Genomic DNA, 20,574 nt, shown 5'->3' with positions numbered 1-20,574 from the left:
CTTTATCCAAGTGATAATTCTGAGGCCTCCTGGTTTATGAAGAACCATTTCCTCCAATCCTTACTATCGTGCTGAAGCAATGGGACTATTTCCCTTTCCTGCACCCTCGGCTTGAACTCTTCTGCTCTGTCACTGTTGGCCCACATCGTTAGGGCACAAACAATTGTTTTTAGACACTCTGGATGCTCTCTGGGAGAAAAAAAAAGTCATCTTATGCAAGTTGGAGCAGCAGAACACAGCAAGAGGCAGCCTAATTAATTCATGTTTCAAATATAAAATGAGCTTAAAATGCCACTTAAAGAGATATTTTAGCATCTTTTCAGCTAATTTTCTGTCTGTTTAAACAGCATATGACTCAGTCATCAACTCCATTGCTATTGCGAACCTGCATTTTGATTAAGCATGCCAAATGTCATGTACAGCAAAGAATGGAAACACTAAAGCCTGCCAACTTTTGATTGGCCATTAAAACCAATGATGTATGTGCCTGTCAAAAGAGAGACAATTAAATCAATATTGGAAAAAGTCGCCTTGACGGCTTGTTTCTATGTAAGAGCTGTCAGGACGAATTACCATGCACGAACACGCTTGAATCAGATGTTCAGGACCGCTTATATAAAAATATTTGTTGTTCAAAGTTGCAGATATCCGATCACCCACGAGTTAAATCGAGACCCACAATGTCATCCAAGCTTACCCTCCTGCTCTTGCAAATCTCATCACAATTTTTAAAAAAAAGTGTAATTTGAGCCTGCATCATTTAGTTTTGGTGGGGATTCTTTAGTTTTAGGAAAGACGAATATCAAACCAACGATGTTGGATTTGAATGGAGAATAATCATTTCTTGGGGTTGACAGAATTAAGGCCCTATAACGCGTACGGTCTTGGGGAGATGGGAAGGTTAGAGTTGAAACCAAACTTGGGGGTTGGGGGTGAAATAATGGTGAGTGTTATGGCTAGTGTGCACGACGTCTGGAACATGTGGGTTGCTATGGTGAGTGATTTATTGATGTTTATCAGGAATGAATAGATCAAAGGCTGCCCGGATGACAGAGGATCAATCATATGTCAAATCAAGGATAGGGATCGTCTATTAGGGATAGAAAGAGAAAGAGCGAAAAAATAACCCCTCGGTTCAGATGACCACACAAAAAAAAATCACTCAGTAAAAAAAAAAAACTTGTTTTGTTGATTTGCTTTCATTTTACGGATTCCTCAAAGAGACACGATTCAGACAACGGGGGGAAAAAACTTACAACATTCTCCTACAGGTCTACAACGCACATGCCTCCTTGTCGGCGGGGTGCCTTCAAACACCAGCGTGTGTTTTGGAAATGTTCACTCCCCAGATTAAAAGAAGATGTTTTAATTAAATGGTGTTAGTCCGACTGTCCGTACTTTAAATGCGCCGATTTTAGAGATAGTTTAAATAAAACCCAGGGCTGCACTCCTGATTGGAAGGGGAAGAGCATGTCTGTGGGCGGAGGAGGGACGGGGGGCTGCTGAGCCACACAGGTGAGGGGGGCTGCTGTGGATGGAGTGGATGGTGAGGACCAGCAGCTCGGCGAAGCAGCGAGGGGGCCTCTGCACGACCATGACAGCATTTGACAGACAGCTGACAAACTACGCCATTCACACAGAGAAACATTGCGCCCGTCCCCCCGCACATCACGTTTAACAAAATGCAACATAGGCATAGGGTGTGTGTGTGGAGGAGGGGGTGCAATAGAGGGGAAATAAACCTAAACATTAGCATTATCTCCACATCTTGCATGATGCAAAGGATTTGGATGAAATGCAAAAATAAATAAAGTCCACACACACTCTCTCTCTCTCTTTCTCTCTCTGCCTTACCTGCCGAGCGTCGCGGTGCTTGTTGCTTTCTTCTCGGCATGGCTTTGGTTTCTTCTGATGCCGGTTGGGACTTGCCGGAGTTTTGACTTTAATTTTCGGTGTTTTCATGCAGACCAGTAAAAGGCAGAAGGCGAAAAAGTAGCGTTTTTTGTTGTTGTTGGTGGGATGGAGGGGGGTAGGGGGAGGGGGGGGTGTGTATGTTGGGGAGGTTGTATTAAGAGAGGAGTGGTGGACAGGGAGGGAAGGGGGAGAGGAAAAGTTGTAGATCTTGAAAGAGAGGAGGAGGCGGGGGGGTTTCTAACGCGGAGCCCACTCGCTCTGATGAAGGTTTGTAGTGTGGGTAGTCTTGATATCGAAAAACGCCTCGGCCGCTCCGCAGGGCTCCTCGGTGACAGGAGATAACAGTGAGAGTGAGAAGGATTCCAGCCACTGCTTCATGCGCATAAGTCAGGCACACACTCCAGTTACTCTGCACCACAGGTTCTTGTCTCTCCCTCTCTGCCCACTTTCAGCACTTCAATCAATGCAGCCAAGACATCACACACAGTTAGTTTAGTGAGGGAGCTGTGAACTATTTCTGCACCATCAGTATTATTATTTTTTTTGTGTGTGTGAAGGGGGCGGAGGCGGCGGAGTGAAAACTCTGTTAGGCTCCGGGAAAATCCACCGTGCAAGACAGTCTCAACGGATCCACAGAGCCATCGAGCAATACCCAGGGATAATCTCCTCTTCCTCCACGGACACCACTGTCCTCAAATATCTCAGGAAATATGAACGCAGCGCAACAGCATTTGTTGTCTGTTTGAGATCCAAATGTAAGAGGCGTTCTGTCTGCGAGATACGCTACTGACTGAACCCTTCGCAATGTTTCCTCCCCTGGCGATAGAATGTTTGCAATTCTTGGACGAGGATTCAGCCGTACAGGACAGGCAGTAAGATTTGCTTTTGATTTTTTTTCTCCCCCAACCTTTCTTTAAATCTCAATTTCCCCGGGACGCTTCCAGATTTCCAGGATCTCTATATTCCAAACTTATGTGCCGAAAAGAAAAGCTACGTCAGATTTCAGTTCAGCTGGCCTTGCGGGTATTTCTTTCTGTTGGCGGTCTCTGGAGTGGTTGGAGAGGCGGGATGTTGCAACGTGAACTTTCCAAGTCACTGTCAATTGAGTCTCCAATTGAAGAGAGGTCTCCCCCTCCTTTCAAATTAATACTGTTTTTCTAATATAAAATGTCCGCTAATTTGGGTTACAGTTGTGCAGAGAACATGGATTTCGCATGTTTTTTTTAATCTTCTACTTTTGGTTGGTTGAAACTCGGCTCCAGATTGATTCGTTACACCTTTAAGGAAGTGAATGCCTCGTACGGGAAGAGGAGGGCCTCTCTCTCTCCCTTTCTCTGCCGCGTTCTTCCTTCCACTGATCTTATTCAGTAATATTACTGCACACAATTGTATTTTCACAACCTCCCACCTCTCTTTGTGCCGAGTCCGTGCCGTAAAACCCCTATAAAGAATATTTTTCTTAAAAACAAGTTCCTCTTCTCCTTTGATAAAGAAAGCAGCTGGTCGAATCCAAGCAATAATAAGCAGAAACCTCAGAGTGCGTGCATTAACTGTTGGGGCACTTTGCTGAACTTTCTTCCTTGTTCTTACTCCCTCTCGGTCGCTCTGCAGCCAGTTTTTTGGGCTTGGTAGGGAGGGGTGGGAGGTGTTTAACGCTGGCTGCTTCGCTCGACTCCACGCTACTAAGGCAGGGGCTGGGCTGGCTTCCAGCGATCGCTGCTCACCGTTGTCGAGTCGCCGGCTCTCCCACACACGGTCTCCCGGAATCGGACCCTTCGTCTGTCGAAGGCACCATGAGCAAAAAACAAAAAAAACGGGCGATGGAAAACGTTCAGTCCGAACTTGAGAGAAGCGGCTCGCGTCCAACCTGCCCGTCTGTCCGCTCGCCGAGCCCCACACACGCAGAATTACTGCTCCGCAATCGGTGAGTGCATCATTCCTCTCCACAATTTTTAGCTCGGTCGCGGCAGCAATTTAAAAGTAAAACTTCCGCTTGGAACGGTCGAACGGACGATTTGGCTGGCGTATTTCTACAACATAGCGATCGCAGGCTCTGAGTCACAAATCCTCTTGAATTTGTTTTTTTTTAAGAAATAAAAAGGGGGTGGGGGAGAGATTAGAAAAAATAATGTCCGACCCACTTGCACTTGAATGTTAGAAGTGCGTGTGGAGGTGATACGTGTAGAACAACTCCAGGTTCCGCCCTGGCATCTGTGTACTCATCCGTCCGTCAAGACCCGTCCATCTATCTATCTGTCAGTCTGTCTGTCTGCCTTTTGAGTGCCTGTGCGTCAATTCCAAGCGCGGTTACGTGTGGGCTGGAGACTGACACAGATACACTGACTGACGGACGGACTAACAGGGGGCAGTGCATTGAGAAAGAGAGAGAGAGAGAGAGAGAGAGAGAGAGAGAGAGAATGACACAGTGTCACAGAACTCCAGGCAGGAAAAAAACCTCCCAATAACTCCCAAGATTGCAGAGGTTTGATTGCAACATATAAGTTAGTCCCAGTAAGCAATAATTTGCCCTTTTTAAAAAAACTCTTTTGTACTTATCCCACGCGGGCGACGCGCCTTTCAGGATTTAGATGTTACATTGTAAAGATATCAAATCGCGAGGGGAATTAGTCATACTCCTACGTATTTTTTTCCAGATAGAATGCCCGTTTTTATAAAGAAAACCTGGGGATTTTCCCCGATTTCATCACCTTTGTGGCGCTACGATCATGTCACATCTTACCTTTGATCACTGCGGTATATCTCAGAGTAAAATTGCCCAATGTTTGGATGACACTATACTTCCAATCCCTTCAGACTCTGCTACACTTCTCCCTCCCCATGTTTCTTTTTTTTTTATGTGTGTGCAATATATTGAGAGTCACAACCACATCAAAGCACCAGTTCCCGGTACTTCTCTTCAAAAGTGTTAGCGAGTGAGTGTTGAGAGCATGGGGTGGAGACCTGTCCCGCTATTTTACCGTTCCACTCTCAGTCCAATTTAGATAATGTGCACTATGTTGGAAAGTAGAATTTGATGTTCAAACATCGAACCGTGCCCTTAACGACACAGGGTCACTTGACACATGTTTCATAAGCCGGATTCAAGATTGTCCCACCGTAGGTGAGAGAACTGAAAATAGAATGTTTGGAGCACCCGGGATTTAACATTTTTAATAGTGAAGTTAGTTACGGCTAATGAATGATACATGTGGACATTTATACAATTCAGGCCATCTTTAAGAACTAAAGGATGCGCACACATCCAGATGAATTGTTGTTTTCATCTAAATCCTTCCAGAATACAATAGAATTTACCGCGTTCTTTATCGCGAATTTACCGCACCAGCGTTCGACATTCAGCAAATAGTTTGGCTATAGACAATCTTGCACTGCTAAAATGCTACTTTAGATATTCCACAATCAGGGCCCTTGTGATGTAAACAACTACCTGCCGTTCAAACTCACAAGTGCGACTTGGGCTGTCTGTAATATTTGCCTATTCTCAAAAGAAAATATTCAGATACCTGCTGGTCAGATCAATTGAGCTATTTTTTAATAACCTGCGAGAGAGGTTTAACATCTCGCACTCGTTATCACGAACAATTAATAAGGAGAGGATACTAGTTTAAAAATGTAGAACACGCGCGAATTGATTTTTAAAGGAAAGGCCATGTTAAAATAATCTAATATACGATTTTATTTTTTTTTAAACACCAAAATCGCCTTTGCATTTATCCAGGAGTCCCCTCTCCGTTATGTGTTTAGCTCATAGTGGTTTTAGATAAACTTATTGAACAGGTTCTCCACATTTAATTCAGTCGTAAATTCAGTGTGCTTAGGATCGTGAATATTGTATATTAAGACATTACATACGTCCACTTAAAGGAAATCATTTGAAGGCTTCATTCGTGGGAGGAATTTATAATGATCATTTGATATAAATTGTACATTTTTTATTTCTATAAGAATATGGCGTCCAGGATTCTACATTCAGGCTCGACACGTACATTCATATATATTTTTTTTAATGAAAGGTGTTCTCAGCATTAACCTCGCATTGCCGCGATCGTGGCTTTTGCAAACCGGTTGCGCTTTTGTTGAGTCGCAACCTGAAGTGGAAGATTCTCTTGTCAGAACATCTGTAGTGTTTGTGCCTGCTGTAACCCGATAGGAGGATGTAACTCAAACAGCAGGATACGCTTACTGGCGGTGGAGTAGGTGATCTTAGTCAGTGCTGTTGCAGACTACACACGCAGGTAACACTTAGCATGACTTGCAGGGCGGTTGCGGTGACGGCAAAAAAAACAAAACAAGTTGTACATATTATGAGGAGCACAGTTCAAAGTGATCATGTCCACCTCACCCACCACCGATTTGCCCATGTCAATTTCAGGATAATTTCCTCTCGCCCAATATTAAACAAAATCAGAACGACTGCTTCCCGTCGAATTCTGCAAGAAAATCTCGATTTAAAAAAAAAACCCCATATGAAATATCCTTTTATTTTAGGCGATGAAACAATGTATCAAAAATGGGGAAGGTAAATATAAATGGAGGCGACTTTGGAGCAAGAATTTGGGGTCGTTTTCAATATCAAAAAGGCAGTCTCCCTCTGTCCCTATGTCAAAGTGAAGGTGACTGCCCCTAATACCTTTGATTATGCCAGGAGCCAGCGGTTTAACAGGACTAATGGGAGGTTATCAAACCCAACACATGTGTATTCTCCACAAACTCCGACAAGCAAAGATAGTAACAGGCTCTGAGCAAAAGGAGTAGACGTTTGAATCTTAGAGAGCGCCGAACATCTACCTTAACAGGTGATGCATTAAGAGAAAGGATTTTTTTTAAACGATCTCTCAAAACTGGTGGGGTAGATCCCACTTTACATTTAAATACAAGCAGAACCATCACTGAATCTCCCCCACCTTAAACAGACACGAAATTACTTTTATTATTGTCATTAAGGACATTAATAAATATGATTACTTATGGATTCAATTTCGCCTCATGTAGAGAGGAAAATAGTCGACATCTCATATTGACACAACCGATCCAACTCAAGACTGAAACCTTTAAAGTTGGTGTTATTTTTTTGGGGGGGTGGGGGTGGGGGGGTCCTTTAATAAATCAGTCGGTTTCAAATGAACTAGTTGGATCTTTGCACCTGCTATCCAAAATTATGTATAGTTGATGCTTAAAATCGCACCTGACACATTTTAAATTGTTTCCAAATGTGTTCTGTTATTGGAGAAGATTCATGATTCTTGGAATGAATCATTCCCAAAGCTTTCAATCTTGTTAGTATTTTAATATTTTGATTTGGGAATGTATTTCCAGCACCGTCCAAGAACCTGTACGATTTAACTCCTTCGTCATAATATGTATACTTCAGCGAAAGAATAAAACTAAACATTTTTTTTTAAAGTTTAACTACGTGGGTAAACGTGGGTAAAAACCATCGTATCAGACCCGTGCGGGATGAGTGTTGAAATAAAATGTGTTCCTTTTCACGGCACAGTAGGTTTGTAATCGTAAGGCAATGTAACAACTTCATCTTGGAGATCGAGGATTTCTTTTACAGTTCATGTACATTCATTCGAACGTCCTCGGAAACGATTTTCCGCCAACTTCTGATCCAAACTCAGACCAGATAAGGCACAGAAATGGGGCTTTGTCCTCCACATTTTCAGAATCAACATACGAATAAGAGTTGTATCTAATTTCGGGCGAAAACTCCCACCGCGGTGCTTAAGGGGTTACCTGCCACACGGCGAAATTAGAATGGTTCCAGTGAACGGCCACTGTCCTACTTAGCATTCATTCCATTATTCCGCACCACACAACGCACGAAGATCAAATAATTATCCTGCAACTGCACTCACGCAAGGATTCATTTGGTTCTGGGAGATGCAGGGAGGTGAGTTTGGTCAACAGAACTCAAGAAACTTAGTTGTTAAACGCATTGGCACGAGAGTTTCCCCTGCCCTCGGCGCGTTAAAGCAATCAGCACCGGTTTCAAAACAAGTGAATACTAGATTCACAAATCAGTCGGGATTTTTACTTTTCTGAAATAACTAGCTAATATCCAACATATATTTTAAAACCACTGACATCCAGTGCCTGGATTGCCGATGCTCCCAATAATTTGCTCAATTGGATTCATTAAAATCAAAACCGGATGCACTTTCCTGGGTGTCTTCAGGTCACCAAAATACAGGGTGACTGAATTGTTTCAAGAAGTTGTAGCGACTCGTGGAGAGAAGCCCCAACTGAATGTAATGCACCTGATCCCGGGTTATGGTAACCAATGCAAATCGCCACCGCTTTTTGACTCCTAAAATGTCACCGTACAAAAGGTGCCGTTGTTAGTCCTCTTATCTCTCTCTTTCAGACTTCAAGGACTTGTTTTAATTCCCAAAATGCTTATCCATTTCCCTTTCCTGGGATGTACTGGATTCCACTATCTCCTTAATAAATCTGTAATTTTTTTTCAAATTAAAAAAAAATCCTCCTTCTTTCTTTACCTGGTAATTTAAATTGAACAAGCCAAAGGTAAAAAAATAATATGTTTTTTGTTGCATTGTTAAAATAACTTATTATTTGGAGGCTTGAATATGAATACCTTTGGCTTATTGATATGAGCCCTGCATAGTGAATAGGAACAATTCACTTTGTATCGGAGTGTGCCTAGAGATGATTTTTTTATAACACCGCTCTTTGTTCTTAGAGGATTCACTTGTAACACAATCAACCAGTGCATTAACTCGTGTTCTGCTATATTTTTAAATGTTCAAAGAAAAACATGATTTCAATTATCACTTTGTAATAAACTATCTCCCTCATAACGCATACATTTCAGTTCCTTTTTAAAAAAAAAGGCCTTCATTATCAAGACTTACAATTTATGGGGTAATATTACCAAATAATTGACAATTTGTGCTCTAATGGTACTCAAATATTTTAATCAATTGGGTCGCTGCTAAAATCCTCAAGTCTAAAGGACACATTTCTAGTGTAATGAATATTTGAATTCCCCTGCAACATGATAATTCTCAAAATTGTTGGGGAGTTGTATATATATATAGCACTTCGATAAATCGGGAAGTATTTTTCCCAAAGCATCTTTGTAAGCTGGCAATATTTGTACCCTGTACTCTGTAAACTGGCAATATTTTCAGACCACCTTCAGTAGTCTGTTATAAGGAGACTAAAATATGGTGCCTCGGAAACAGTGGCAAGAGGTCAATCCTTTTCCATGATCTTTTATTAACAAGAAGGGCAAGGCTTGGGATCCAGATGAGAACTGCAGCACACCAAGAGATAAAGAAAATTCTCAAGCTCATCCTACCATTCTGATGCTGAGGACCATTTCTGCAAAAAGTAAGATAGAGGAAAAAAAAATAGAGATAAAGAAGAATGAAAACATTGTAAATAACAGAAAACAGACAAGTGATTTTTCAGGGACTGCAATATAATGCAGGGATTCAGATGACACACATAAACTGTATGAGGTTTGCCCTTTTCACAAATGACTCCATGTGAAATCACAGCCTTATAATTCCTCTCTCCTGTCCATTATATGCTATATAATATTTCTTTCTTTGCTGTGCCCGTTTCCAAAAGTACAAATAAATATAATGTATCATAATACATTGCTGGGTTATTTCAGAATTGTTCTTGTTATAAAATGTTAAAACATAACAACAGTTTGGAATTTTACACATTTACAAGTGCTATTTTCTTTAGTATAGCACGATGTGATCTCGGTTGTGCTGCCTGAAAGGGGAATGGAAGCAGATTCGATAGGAACTTGCAAAGATTTTGCCAATTCCAGTTTGAAAGGAAATATTTAGAGGGCTGCAGGTAAAGAGCAGGTGAGTGGGATTCATCAGCTACCTCTGTCAAACAACTGACACAGACAGATTGGGCCAAATAGTATCTCATTGTGTCGTGAGACATGCAATATTTCTATCAATAGGGTAGATTTGGAAAATGGCAACGTTCAGCACTGTCACTGACGTGATCATAGTTGGCAATCGTCTGCAATAACCTTGTGCTGAGTTGTAGATTTTAATGGTTTTAAGATAGGTAGAAACCTTATAGGAAGTTGTGAGAGGGACTGAGCCACACAACTCTAGTGTTCCTCTTTGTTGCTAGTCTGCAAATAAAATTGGTGTAGGGAAGCAGATTTTAAGATGCAATTTTTAAGATTTTTAAATTTTAATTTCCAGATGCTGGAAATCTGAAATGAAATCAAATATTGTTGAAAGTATTTAGCTGTTTGGTCAGCATGTGTGAATAGAGAAACAGATTTAATGTTTAAGGAGACACCAGACTGCAGATGCCAAAATATTGAACAAAATATCAAACTGCTAGTGGAACTCAATGCATGAGGCAGAGTCTGTGAAAGGAAATGGACAGTTGACATTTCAGGTTGGGACCCTGCTTAGTAAGTTCACGAGTTCTAGAACCAGAATTAGGTCATTCAGCCCATCATAGAAACATAGAAAGAAAATAGGTGCAGAGTAGGCCATTCGGCCCTTCGAGCCTGCACCGCCATTCAATATGATCATGGCTGATCATCCAACTCAGTATCCTGTACCTGCCTTCTCTCCATACCCCCTGATCCCTTTAGCCACAAGGGCCACATCTAACTCCCTCTTAAATATAGCCAATGAACTGGCCTCAACTACCTTCTGTGGCAGAGAGTTCCAGAGATTCACCACTCTCTGTGTGAAAAATGTTTTTTTCATCTCGGTCCTAAAGGATTTCCCCTTTATCCTTAAACTGTGAGCCCTTGTCCTGGACTTCCCCAACATCGGGAACAATCTTCCTGCATCTAGCCTGTCCAACCCCTTAAGAATTTTGTAAGTTTCTATAAGATCCCCCCTCAATCTTCTAAATTCTAGTGAGTACAAGCCGAGTCTATCCAGTCTTTCGTCATATGAAAGTCCTGACATCCCAGGAATCAGTCTGGTGAACCTTCTCTGTACTCCTTCTATGACAAGAATGTCTTTCCTCAGATCAAGTCTACTCTGCCATTCAATCATGGCTGATCTATCTATCGTTCTCAACACCATTCTCCTGCCTTCTCCCTATAACCCCTGACACCCTTCCTAATTAAGAATCTGTCACTTACAATCTTAAACATATCAATTGACTTGGCCTCCACAGCAATCTGTGGCAAAGAATTCCACTTCAGATCAATGTTTCAGGTTGTTGACTTATTGGAAGATCAGATGTTGTTCTTTGAGCTTACATCAGGCTACGTTGGAGCAGCGCAAGCCATTGGCAGAGAGGTCTGAGTTTGAGCGAGATGGAGAATTAAAATGACAAACAACTTAAAGCACTTGGTCACTCTTACAGACAGGATGGAAGTGATTTGCAAATGAGTTACCCATTCTGCATTCAGGTCCTCTGTTGTTGATGGAAAAACATAGTGAGCGTCAAATGCAATGCACTAGATTGGACAAAGTTGAAGACATAAGTAACTGCAGATGCTGGAATCCTGCACGGAACACAAAGTGCTGGCTTAGCTATTGGTCAAGCAGCATCTCTGGAGCACATGGCATTCCAGAGATGAACTCCAGAAATACTACCTGGCCTGCTAATTTACACCAGTTGTATGTGTTCTGGACAAAGTTACAAGTGATTTGCTGTTTCACCTGACCTTTTGTCAACCTGAAATGTGAATCCTGTTTCTATCTTCAAGGATACGTCTGACCTTCTCAGCGCTGTCCCCCCATTTTTTGCTTTCAATATTAGTGTATCATTGAGTGGGTTGCATGAATGCCCTTTGGACAGGATGTGTTATTAGAGAGTAGGGGTGGGTTAACCAGCCAATGAATCAGAGGAGAGGTGAAACATATGATGAAGTAAACAGTTGTACAATAAGTACATTGATATTAGTTTATTGTTGTAGGTACTGAGATACAGTGGATACAAAATGCTTTTGCTACCATATCAATTCATACCATATATCAGTACAATCAAGCCATACACAGGTACAGTAGGTAGTGCTATGAAAAATAAACAGAGTGCAAAATATAGTATTACAGCGACAGAGAAAATGCAGATTGAAAAAAATAAATGCATGGGCCTCAATGGGGTAGATAGGTTGGGAGATTGGGGTTGCACCCAAAGATCTGGTTACACCTATAGTTTATGAGATCCGTTCAGTAGTCATATAACAGCAGGGAAGAAGCTGTTCCTGAATTTGGTGGTAAGTACTTTCAAGCTTATGTGTCTTCTGCCCGACAGGAGAGGGGAGAAGAGAGAATAACGGGGATATTGGTGGGCCGTGACTATTGACTGCTTTCCCGAGATAGATGAAGCATAGACAGAGTCAACGGAGGGAGGCTGGTTTGATGATGGGCCGGGCTACATCTGCAACTCTCTGCAAATTTTTGCAAGTCAATTTAGTTAATATACAGTTTAATTAGTCTAATTAAAGAATAGAACAAACAGTCTACAGCAGTATCCACGAGTAAAAGAAAGGTAATTTCTCCAGAAAATGCAGTGCGTAGAGGATAACTACCTGTCCAACGACACACGTGATATTGATCCAATCACTTCTATGTTGTGGGCTCCAAACTTGATTGAATGTTCCACCTGGGCAGCTTGCATCCTGATGGCATGAATGTTGAATTCTCCCAATTTTGCTAGCCCTTGCTGTCTCCTCCCCTTCTTTAACCCTCGAGCTGTCTCCTCCCATCCCCCCGCCCTCGGGCTCCTCCTACTCCCCTTTTTCCTTCCTTCTCCCCTCCCACCCCGCATCAGTCTGAAGAAGGGTTTCGGCCCGAAACGTCGCCTATTTTCTTCGCTCCATAGATGCTGCTGCACCCGCTGGGTTTCTCCTGCAATGTTGTGTACCTTTGATTGAAAGGAAGGTACACAAAAAAGCTGGAGAAACTCAGCGGGTGCAGCAGCATCTATGGAGCGAAGGAAATAGGCAACGTTTAGGGCCGAAACCCTTCTTCAGACTGATTGAAAGGAATGTCACCCAATCATCTCTATTCCACTTGACTAGTGTTGTTGCCAAGTGCATCCATAACAAAGACAGGTTAGGATTGGTTTAATTGACTGATGGTGCATTGTGCAACTTATTGGAATTTGTATAATACAGGGCATTTATTCTGTTTGTAATGTCTGGGCTAATTAACGCAGGAAAGGATCTTTTTTTCCGCCAATACAAGAAGGAAATTGCACTTGCATGCCATCTTTAACAACGCAAAGCACTTTGAGGCCCTTAATCAATCAAATATGAGGCAAGATTTGAAAATTGGGAGGGAATATTATAGGTACGTCAAAAGTATTGAAAAAAGATAGGTCCCAAGGATAGTTATGTAGAAAGAAGAAATCACAGAAGGTTTAGTGATTAATTTGCACTTGCTTGGACACAATTTTCGATTAAAATGTTATTGCAATTTCCCTTTGAAATGATTACTATTAACTATATATAACTATGCAGTTTGTTTTCTTACTATTATCTATTTGGATAGTTAATGCGATTGCTATTATTGAATCTTTTTTTGTGGATTTAAAGTTATAAAAAGGTATACTTCTTTTATATACTGATTCAACGCTGCTTCCTTAGACTGTGCATGGTGAATAGTGAGTTAAGTTTTCACAACGGCATGATCTTTCGATAGATTTGAAGTGCAGTGTTAAGAGAAGCATATAATACTCAAGAATCTCATAATCGGAAGGGTTAATGTTTCTATGGATTTTTTGTTCATGAAGGGTGCTGGTTATGGCTTGTCTGTTCCAAATTTAAAATTACACTGTGGGCTGGATGAATAATTGGTTAGTCCAAATGCAACCCACAGTCCTTATGCTGTACAGTTCCATTCAAAAACCTACTGGTTCATGAATAATGAGGTGTTAAATGGACCTATTTAGACAAACAATTATCAGATTGGTATTTGAAAAGGTGAAAACAAGGCCATTAATCTGTTATTTAAATGTACACATGATTTTTAAATGATATACTGATATACTGGAATTAAAATTATACTAGAATTATACACTTAACAGGAAATACTTGTAGAAATGGACGTCATGAAATTTTTTTTTTTTAAAGCCTATTGCCTCGGAGAGCAATATTATTTCTGTTTAAGAAGGAACTACAAATGCTGGAAAATCGAAGGTAGACAATAATACTGGAGAAACTTCAGATTTCCAATATATTTAGCATTTGATTTCAGTGGTAATCAAATGCAAAAAATATTGGAAATCTGAAATTAAAATAATAAAATGCTGAAAGCACTTAGCTGTTCGGAAAACATCGACAGAAAGATAGTGTTAATGTTACACGTCTGAGATCTTTAAATGGCATTTTCTTAAATACCAAAAAAGTACTAAGCTTTTATTTTGGAGGTATTTAACTAAATGGATCATTGAGGTCTTCAGTGTGCTAGATTTTACAAACTGTGGGGAGGCATGGAAATATAGGAAGGGGCTTCCATACACAGCACCAACAGTAGAGTCCAGAACAGGGTTTATGCAAAGGATATGAGTTGTAAGATGTTTAGGAGTTTACAGAAGTTCAGGATGATCAGATCACAAACCGAGGGAACTCGATCGATATCCTTTTCTCAGGCCACCCATTTTTCCCACTAGACCGCCCCCCTTTCCCCCTCCACCTGCATCCCTTACTCTGGTCTCCCAATTCAAGCATCTACTCTCTTTATCTCGCAATCTTTTGGCTCCTTTTAATCTCTGGACATTGTCCACCCACTTGCCAATCATCTCCCATCACCTGTGTTTAAGAGGGAACTCTGAAGAAGGGTTTCGGCCCAAAACGTTCCCTATTTCCTTCGCTCCATAGATGCTGCTGCACCCACTTTTTGTGTCCATCTCCCAGCACCTGTATCCACCTATCACTTACTTAGCTTTGCCCCACCCCAGCTCTTTCCAGCTTTTCCCCCCCCCCCCCCCCCCCCCCCCCCCCCCCCCCCCCCACCCCCAACCCACTACAATCAGTCTGAAGAAAAGTTCTGATCTGAAATGTTACCTGTCCATGTTCTCCAGGGATGCTGCCTGATGTGCTGAGTTACTCCAGCACTTATTGCTTCCTGCTCAAATTTCCAGCATCTGCAGTTCCGTGTTTATCTCATTTAAGTTTGGAAGGGGTTGCAGTGAGACCATAAGACAGGGAAATGGAAGAACAGCAACATAGAAACATAGAAACATAGAAATTAGGTGCAGGAGTAGGCCTTTCGGCCCTTCGAGCCTGCACCGCCATTCAATATGATCATGGCTGATCATCCAAAATCAGTACCCCATTCCTGCATCAGAGACCTCCATTCTACACTCTGCTTCTTTACTCTTTTGGCTCTACCTGTCATATCTATTTATGGTTAAATTTTAATCATGTATGATAAGGTTTATGTGGAAAGAACATAGAGTATTGCAGCATTGTAGCATTAGAATTACATAGGGGAAAAAAATTGGTGCAGGAGTAGGCCATTCGGCCCTTTGAGCCAGCACACCGCATCTCAATATGATCATGGCTGATCATCCAAAATCAGTACCCCATTCCTGCATCTTCCCCATATCCCTTGATTCCTTAGCCCCAAGAGCTGAATCTAACTCTCTATTGAAAACATCCAGGGAATTGGCCTCCACTGCCTTCTGTGGCAGGGAATTCCGCAGATCCAAAACTCTCTGGGTGAAGAAATATTTCCTCAGAGAAAGTGCAGAAAAAAAAAAACAGATTCACAACTCTGGGTGAAGACAATTTTTACATAGAAAGTGCAGGGGAAAAAAGTGCAAGGTCCACAATGAGGTAGGCTGGAAGATTGGGACTAGCTGATGGGAGGATAGTATAGTAGTCAAATAATAGAGGGGAAGAAGTTGTTCCTGAATCCTGTGTCCACAATGTATAGATTCCTCAACATGGGAAACATCCCACAGCATCCACCATATCAAAGAGTCAACTCCAATTTTACTAAACTGCAACCTGGGGTAAATTTACCCCCAGGGAGTAAATTTTGCCTACCCAGGGGGTAAATGTGTTGATTCTGGATTTGTTCAAAACAGTATTTTTAAATTTCCCCTTTGTCGGGTACTTTATTATGGTAGAAATGTAAACTCAAATTACTAAACAAAACAGGGTGGGGGTAAATTTACTTTCGAAAAATTGCCAGGGGTAAACGGGATGAAAAAGGTTGGGACCCCCTGCTCCAGAGAGTACAGGACCGAACTGCTCATTCTTTCCTTGTAAGGCACTCCATTACACCTAATAAAATTGTGTACTGCCCCAACACCGGATCCAAGTGAAGACAATAGACAATAGGTGCAGGAGTAGGCCATTCAGTCCTTCGAGCCAGCACCGCCATTCAATGTGGTTGTGTTCTAAAAACCTGTGTGGACCAACTGGCTGGAGTTTTTACGGACATTTTCAACCTCTCACTTCTGAGGTCTGAGGTTCCCACCTGCTTTAAAAGGGCATCAATAATTGCCCAAGAAGAGCAAGGTGACTCTCAATGACTATCGACCAGTGGCGATGAAGTGCTTTGAGAGGCTGACCATGGCGCAAATCAACTCATACCTCAACAAAAACCTGGACCCACTGCAGTTTGCTTACCGCCACAACAGATCAATGGTGGATGCGATCTCGCTGGCTCTCCACTCCGCTCTGGACCACTTGGACAACAAATACTCATATGTCAGGCTGTTATTCATTGACTACTGCTCGGCATTTAATACAATCACCCCCTCCAAGCTGGTTACCAAGCTCTCAGAACTGGGTCTCTGCGCATCCCTCTGCAATTGGATCCTCGACTTCCTCATTCACAGACCACAGTCTGTTCGTATTGGTGGAAATGTGTCAGCCTCGATCAGCACAGGAGCACCTCAAGGCTGCGTGCTCAGTCCCCTGCTGTACTCACTATACTCATGACTGCGTAGCCGGGCATAGTGCAAACTCCATCATCAAGTTCGCCGACGACACCACTGTTGTGGGACGTATCACTGATGGGGACGAGTCAGAGTATAGAAGTGAGATTGACCGACCGACCAAATGGTGCCAGCACAATAACCTGGCTCTCAACACCAGCAAAACCAAGGTACCGATTGTGGACTTTGGAAGGGGTAGGATGGGGACCCACAGTCCCGTTTATATCAACGGGTCGATGGTGGAAAGGGTCAAGAGCTTCAAATTCCTGGGCGTGCATATTTCCGAAGATCTCTCCAGGTCCCAGAACACTGATGCAACTATAAAGAAAGCACATCTGCGCCTCTACTTCCTGAGAAGATTATGGAGAGTCGGTGTGTCGAGGAGGACTCTCTCGAACTTCTACAGGTGCACAGTAGAGAGCATGCTGACTGGTTGCATCATGGCTTGGTTTGGCAACTTGTGCGCCCAGGAGCAGAAAAGACTGCAAAAAGTTGTAAACACTGCCCAGTCCATCATCGGCTCTGACCTCCCTACCATCGAGGGGATCTACCACAGTCGCTGCCTCAAAAAGGCTGGCAGCATCATCAAAGACCCACACCATCCTGGCCACTCACTCATTTCTCCACTGCCTTCAGGTAGAAGGTACAGGAGCCTGAAATCTGCAACATCCAGGCTCAGGGACAGCTACTTCCCCACAGCCATCAGACTATTAAACTCAACTCAAACATAAATCTGAACTTTAATAGCCTATTGCACTTTGTATGCTTATTTATGTGTGTATATATATATTCAATGGTATATGGGCACACTGATCTGTTCTGTATTTATTTATCCCTACAATATTCTGTTGTGCTGCAGCAAAGCAAGAATTTCATTGTATCTGGGACACATGACAATAAACTCTCTTGAATCTTGAATCTTGATCATGGCTGATCATCCCCAATCAGTACCCCGTTCCAGCCTTCTCCCCATATCCCCTGGCTCCGCTATCTTTAAGAGCCCTATCTAGCTCTCTCTTGAAAGTATCCAGAGAACCGGCCTCCACTGCCCTCTGAGGCAGAGAATTCCACAGACACACAACTCTCTGTGTGAAAAAGTGTTTCCCCATCTTCGTTCTAAATGGCTTACCCCTTATTCTTAAACTGTGGCCCCTGGTTCTGGACTCCCCCAACATCGGGAACATGTTTCCTGCCCCTAGCTTGTCCAAACCCTTAATAATCTTATATGTTTCAATAAGATTCCCTCTCATCCTTCTAAACTCCGGAGTATACAAGCCCAGCCGCTCCATTCTCTCAGCATATGTAATTAACCCCTTCCTTAATTAAGGAGGCTTTTCAGCAGTTATCTAGTTTTGGTCTTACCATTGTGCATACCAATGTGGGAAAACCTCCCCTTCTCTCTCCTGATCTACCCAGAACTCTCAAGCACACCTGATATAGATGAGATTGTGGGTCCCTATCCTACCCCTTCCAAAGTCCACAATCAGTTCCTTGGTTTTGCTGGTGTTGTGAGCCACTCCCACCACCACCCAGTTCCTTTCCCCTCCTCCATCTTCTCTTGCTACTCATCACCAATGCCTCTCTCGGTGTCTCATATTTCCCTGCCCTTCACTGTGTCCTCATCTATTCCCCTGTTCATCTATTCTACATTTCACTCCTCCTCACTTTCTTATCAGAATCCACCATCTGCAGCCCATTGGCTTATTCCACATATCACCTTCAGCCGTTGCAACTGTTTCCACCCTTTCCTCTCCCTACATGACTCGTCTGCCAATTAAACCCTCCGCAACCTGGATCCATCTGAAGAAGGGTCATGACCCGAAACGTCATCTATCCATTTTCTCCAAAGATGCAGCCTGACCAGCTGAGGTCCGCTCACCTCTTTCTACCAGCTTTCTGCCCTCTATTCCATCAGTCTGAAGAAGGGTCCTGATCCAAAACATCATCTGTGCGCTTCACAGATGTTGCCTGACCTCAAGTCAAGTCAAGTGAGTTTATTGTCATGTGTCCCAGATAGGACAATGAAATTCTTGCTTGCTGCATCACAACAGAGTATTGTAGGCATAAATACAGAACAGTTCAGTGTGTCTATATAGCATCGACCATATATATGTACACATAAATAAACAGATAAAGTGCAATAGGCTGTTATAGGTCAGGGTTTGTTTAATTGCCTGATGGCTGTGGGGAAGAAGCTGTTCATGAACCTGGATGTACTAGATTTCTACCTGATGGTAGCGGAGGGATGAGTGTGTGGCCAGGATGGTGTGGGTCCTTGATGATGTTGGCAGCCTTTTTGAGGCAGCGACTGCGATAAATCCCCTCGATGGTGGGGAGGTCAGAGCCAATGATGGACTGGCCACTGGTCACAACCTTCTGCATTCTTTTCCGCTCCTGGACGCTCAAGTTGCCGAACCAAGCCACGATGCAACCGGTCAGCATGCTCTCTACTGTGCACCTGTAAAAGTTCGAGAGAGCCCTCTTTGACATTACAACTCTCCGTAATCATCTCTGGAAGTAGAGGCGCTGATGTGCTTTCTTTATAATTGCATCAGTGTGCTGGGACCAGGAAAGATCTTCGGAAATATGCACGCACAGGAATTTGAAGTTCTTGACCCTTTCCACCATGTTGATATAGATGAGATTGTGGGTCCCTACCCTATCCCTTGCAAAGTCCACAATCAGTTCCTTGGTTTTGCTGGTGTTGTGAGCCAGGTTATTGTGCTGGCACCATTTGGTCAATCGACCAATCTCACTTCTATACTCTGACTCGTCCCCATCAGTGATTCGTCCCACAACAGTGGTGTCGTCAGCGAACTTGATGATGGAGTTCGCACTATGACCGGCTACGCAGTCATGAATGTAGAGTGAGTAAAACAGGGGGCTGAGCACGCAGCCTTGAGGTGCTCCCGTGCTGATTGTTATCGAGGATGACACATTTTCGCAAACTGTGGTCTGTGAATGAGGAAGTCGAGGATCCAATTGCAGAGAGATGCGCAGAGACCCAGATCTGCGAGTTAGGTGTCCAGCTTGGAGGGGATGATAGTATTAAATACCGAGCTGTAGTCTATGAATAACAGCCTGACATATGAGTTTTTGTTGTCCAAGTGGTCCAGAGCGGAGTGGTGAGCCAGTGAGATCGCATCCACCGTTGATCTGTTGTGGCGGTAAGCGAACTGCAGCGGGTCCAGGTTCTTGTCAAGGTAGGAGTTGATATGCACCATAATCAACCTCTCAAAGTACTTCATCACCACAGGTGTTATTGCCACTGGTTGATAGTAATTGAGGCACGTCACCTTGCTTTTCTTGGGCACCGGTATTATTGATGCCCTTTTAAAGCAGGTGGGAACCTCAGACCTCAGAAGTGAGAGGTTGAAAATGTCTGTAAAAACTCCAGCCAGTTGGTCCGCGCAGGTTTTTAGAACACGACTGGGTATACCATCAGGTCCAGGCGCTTTCCGAGGGTTCATTCCCCTGAAAGATCTTCTGACGTCGGCCTCTGTGACTGAAATACCATCACGGCGAATTGGGGCTCAGGAAGGCACATCAGTGTTCTCCCAATCAAAGCGTGCGTAAAATGCATTGAGCTCGTCAGGGAGTGATGCTTCGCTGATAATCGAGCTGCCTCCTGATTTCGCCTTGTAGGAGGTGATGGCATTCAAGCCCTACCACAGTTGCCGAACTTCCGTCTCATCCTCCAGCTTGGAGCAGAAGTCCCTTTTGGCCTTTTTGATGGCCTTACCAAGGTCGTACCTAGAC

The 20,574-nt window shown here is 43.0% G+C and overlaps 1 protein-coding gene across 1 annotated transcript in view; it reads right to left on the bottom strand.

Annotated features, from left to right (window-relative positions):
• The window catches only part of tshz1 (teashirt zinc finger homeobox 1), a 240,483-nt gene extending 230,848 nt beyond the window's left edge, over nucleotides 1–9,635 (bottom strand). The window contains exon 1 of the mRNA XM_055634749.1: nucleotides 1,855–9,635. Within this exon, the coding sequence (XP_055490724.1) occupies nucleotides 1,855–1,894 (40 nt within the window). The 5' untranslated portion in view covers nucleotides 1,895–9,635. The remainder of the gene's footprint in view (nucleotides 1–1,854) is intronic.
• Nucleotides 9,636–20,574: the final 10,939 nt, after the last annotated feature.

Source organism: Leucoraja erinacea, chromosome 4 (assembly GCF_028641065.1).
Source record: "Leucoraja erinacea ecotype New England chromosome 4, Leri_hhj_1, whole genome shotgun sequence".
Taxonomy (NCBI): Eukaryota; Metazoa; Chordata; class Chondrichthyes; order Rajiformes; family Rajidae; genus Leucoraja; species Leucoraja erinaceus.
Note: the sequence above shows the minus strand (reverse complement) of the source record. Positions and strands in the feature narration are given on the sequence as shown.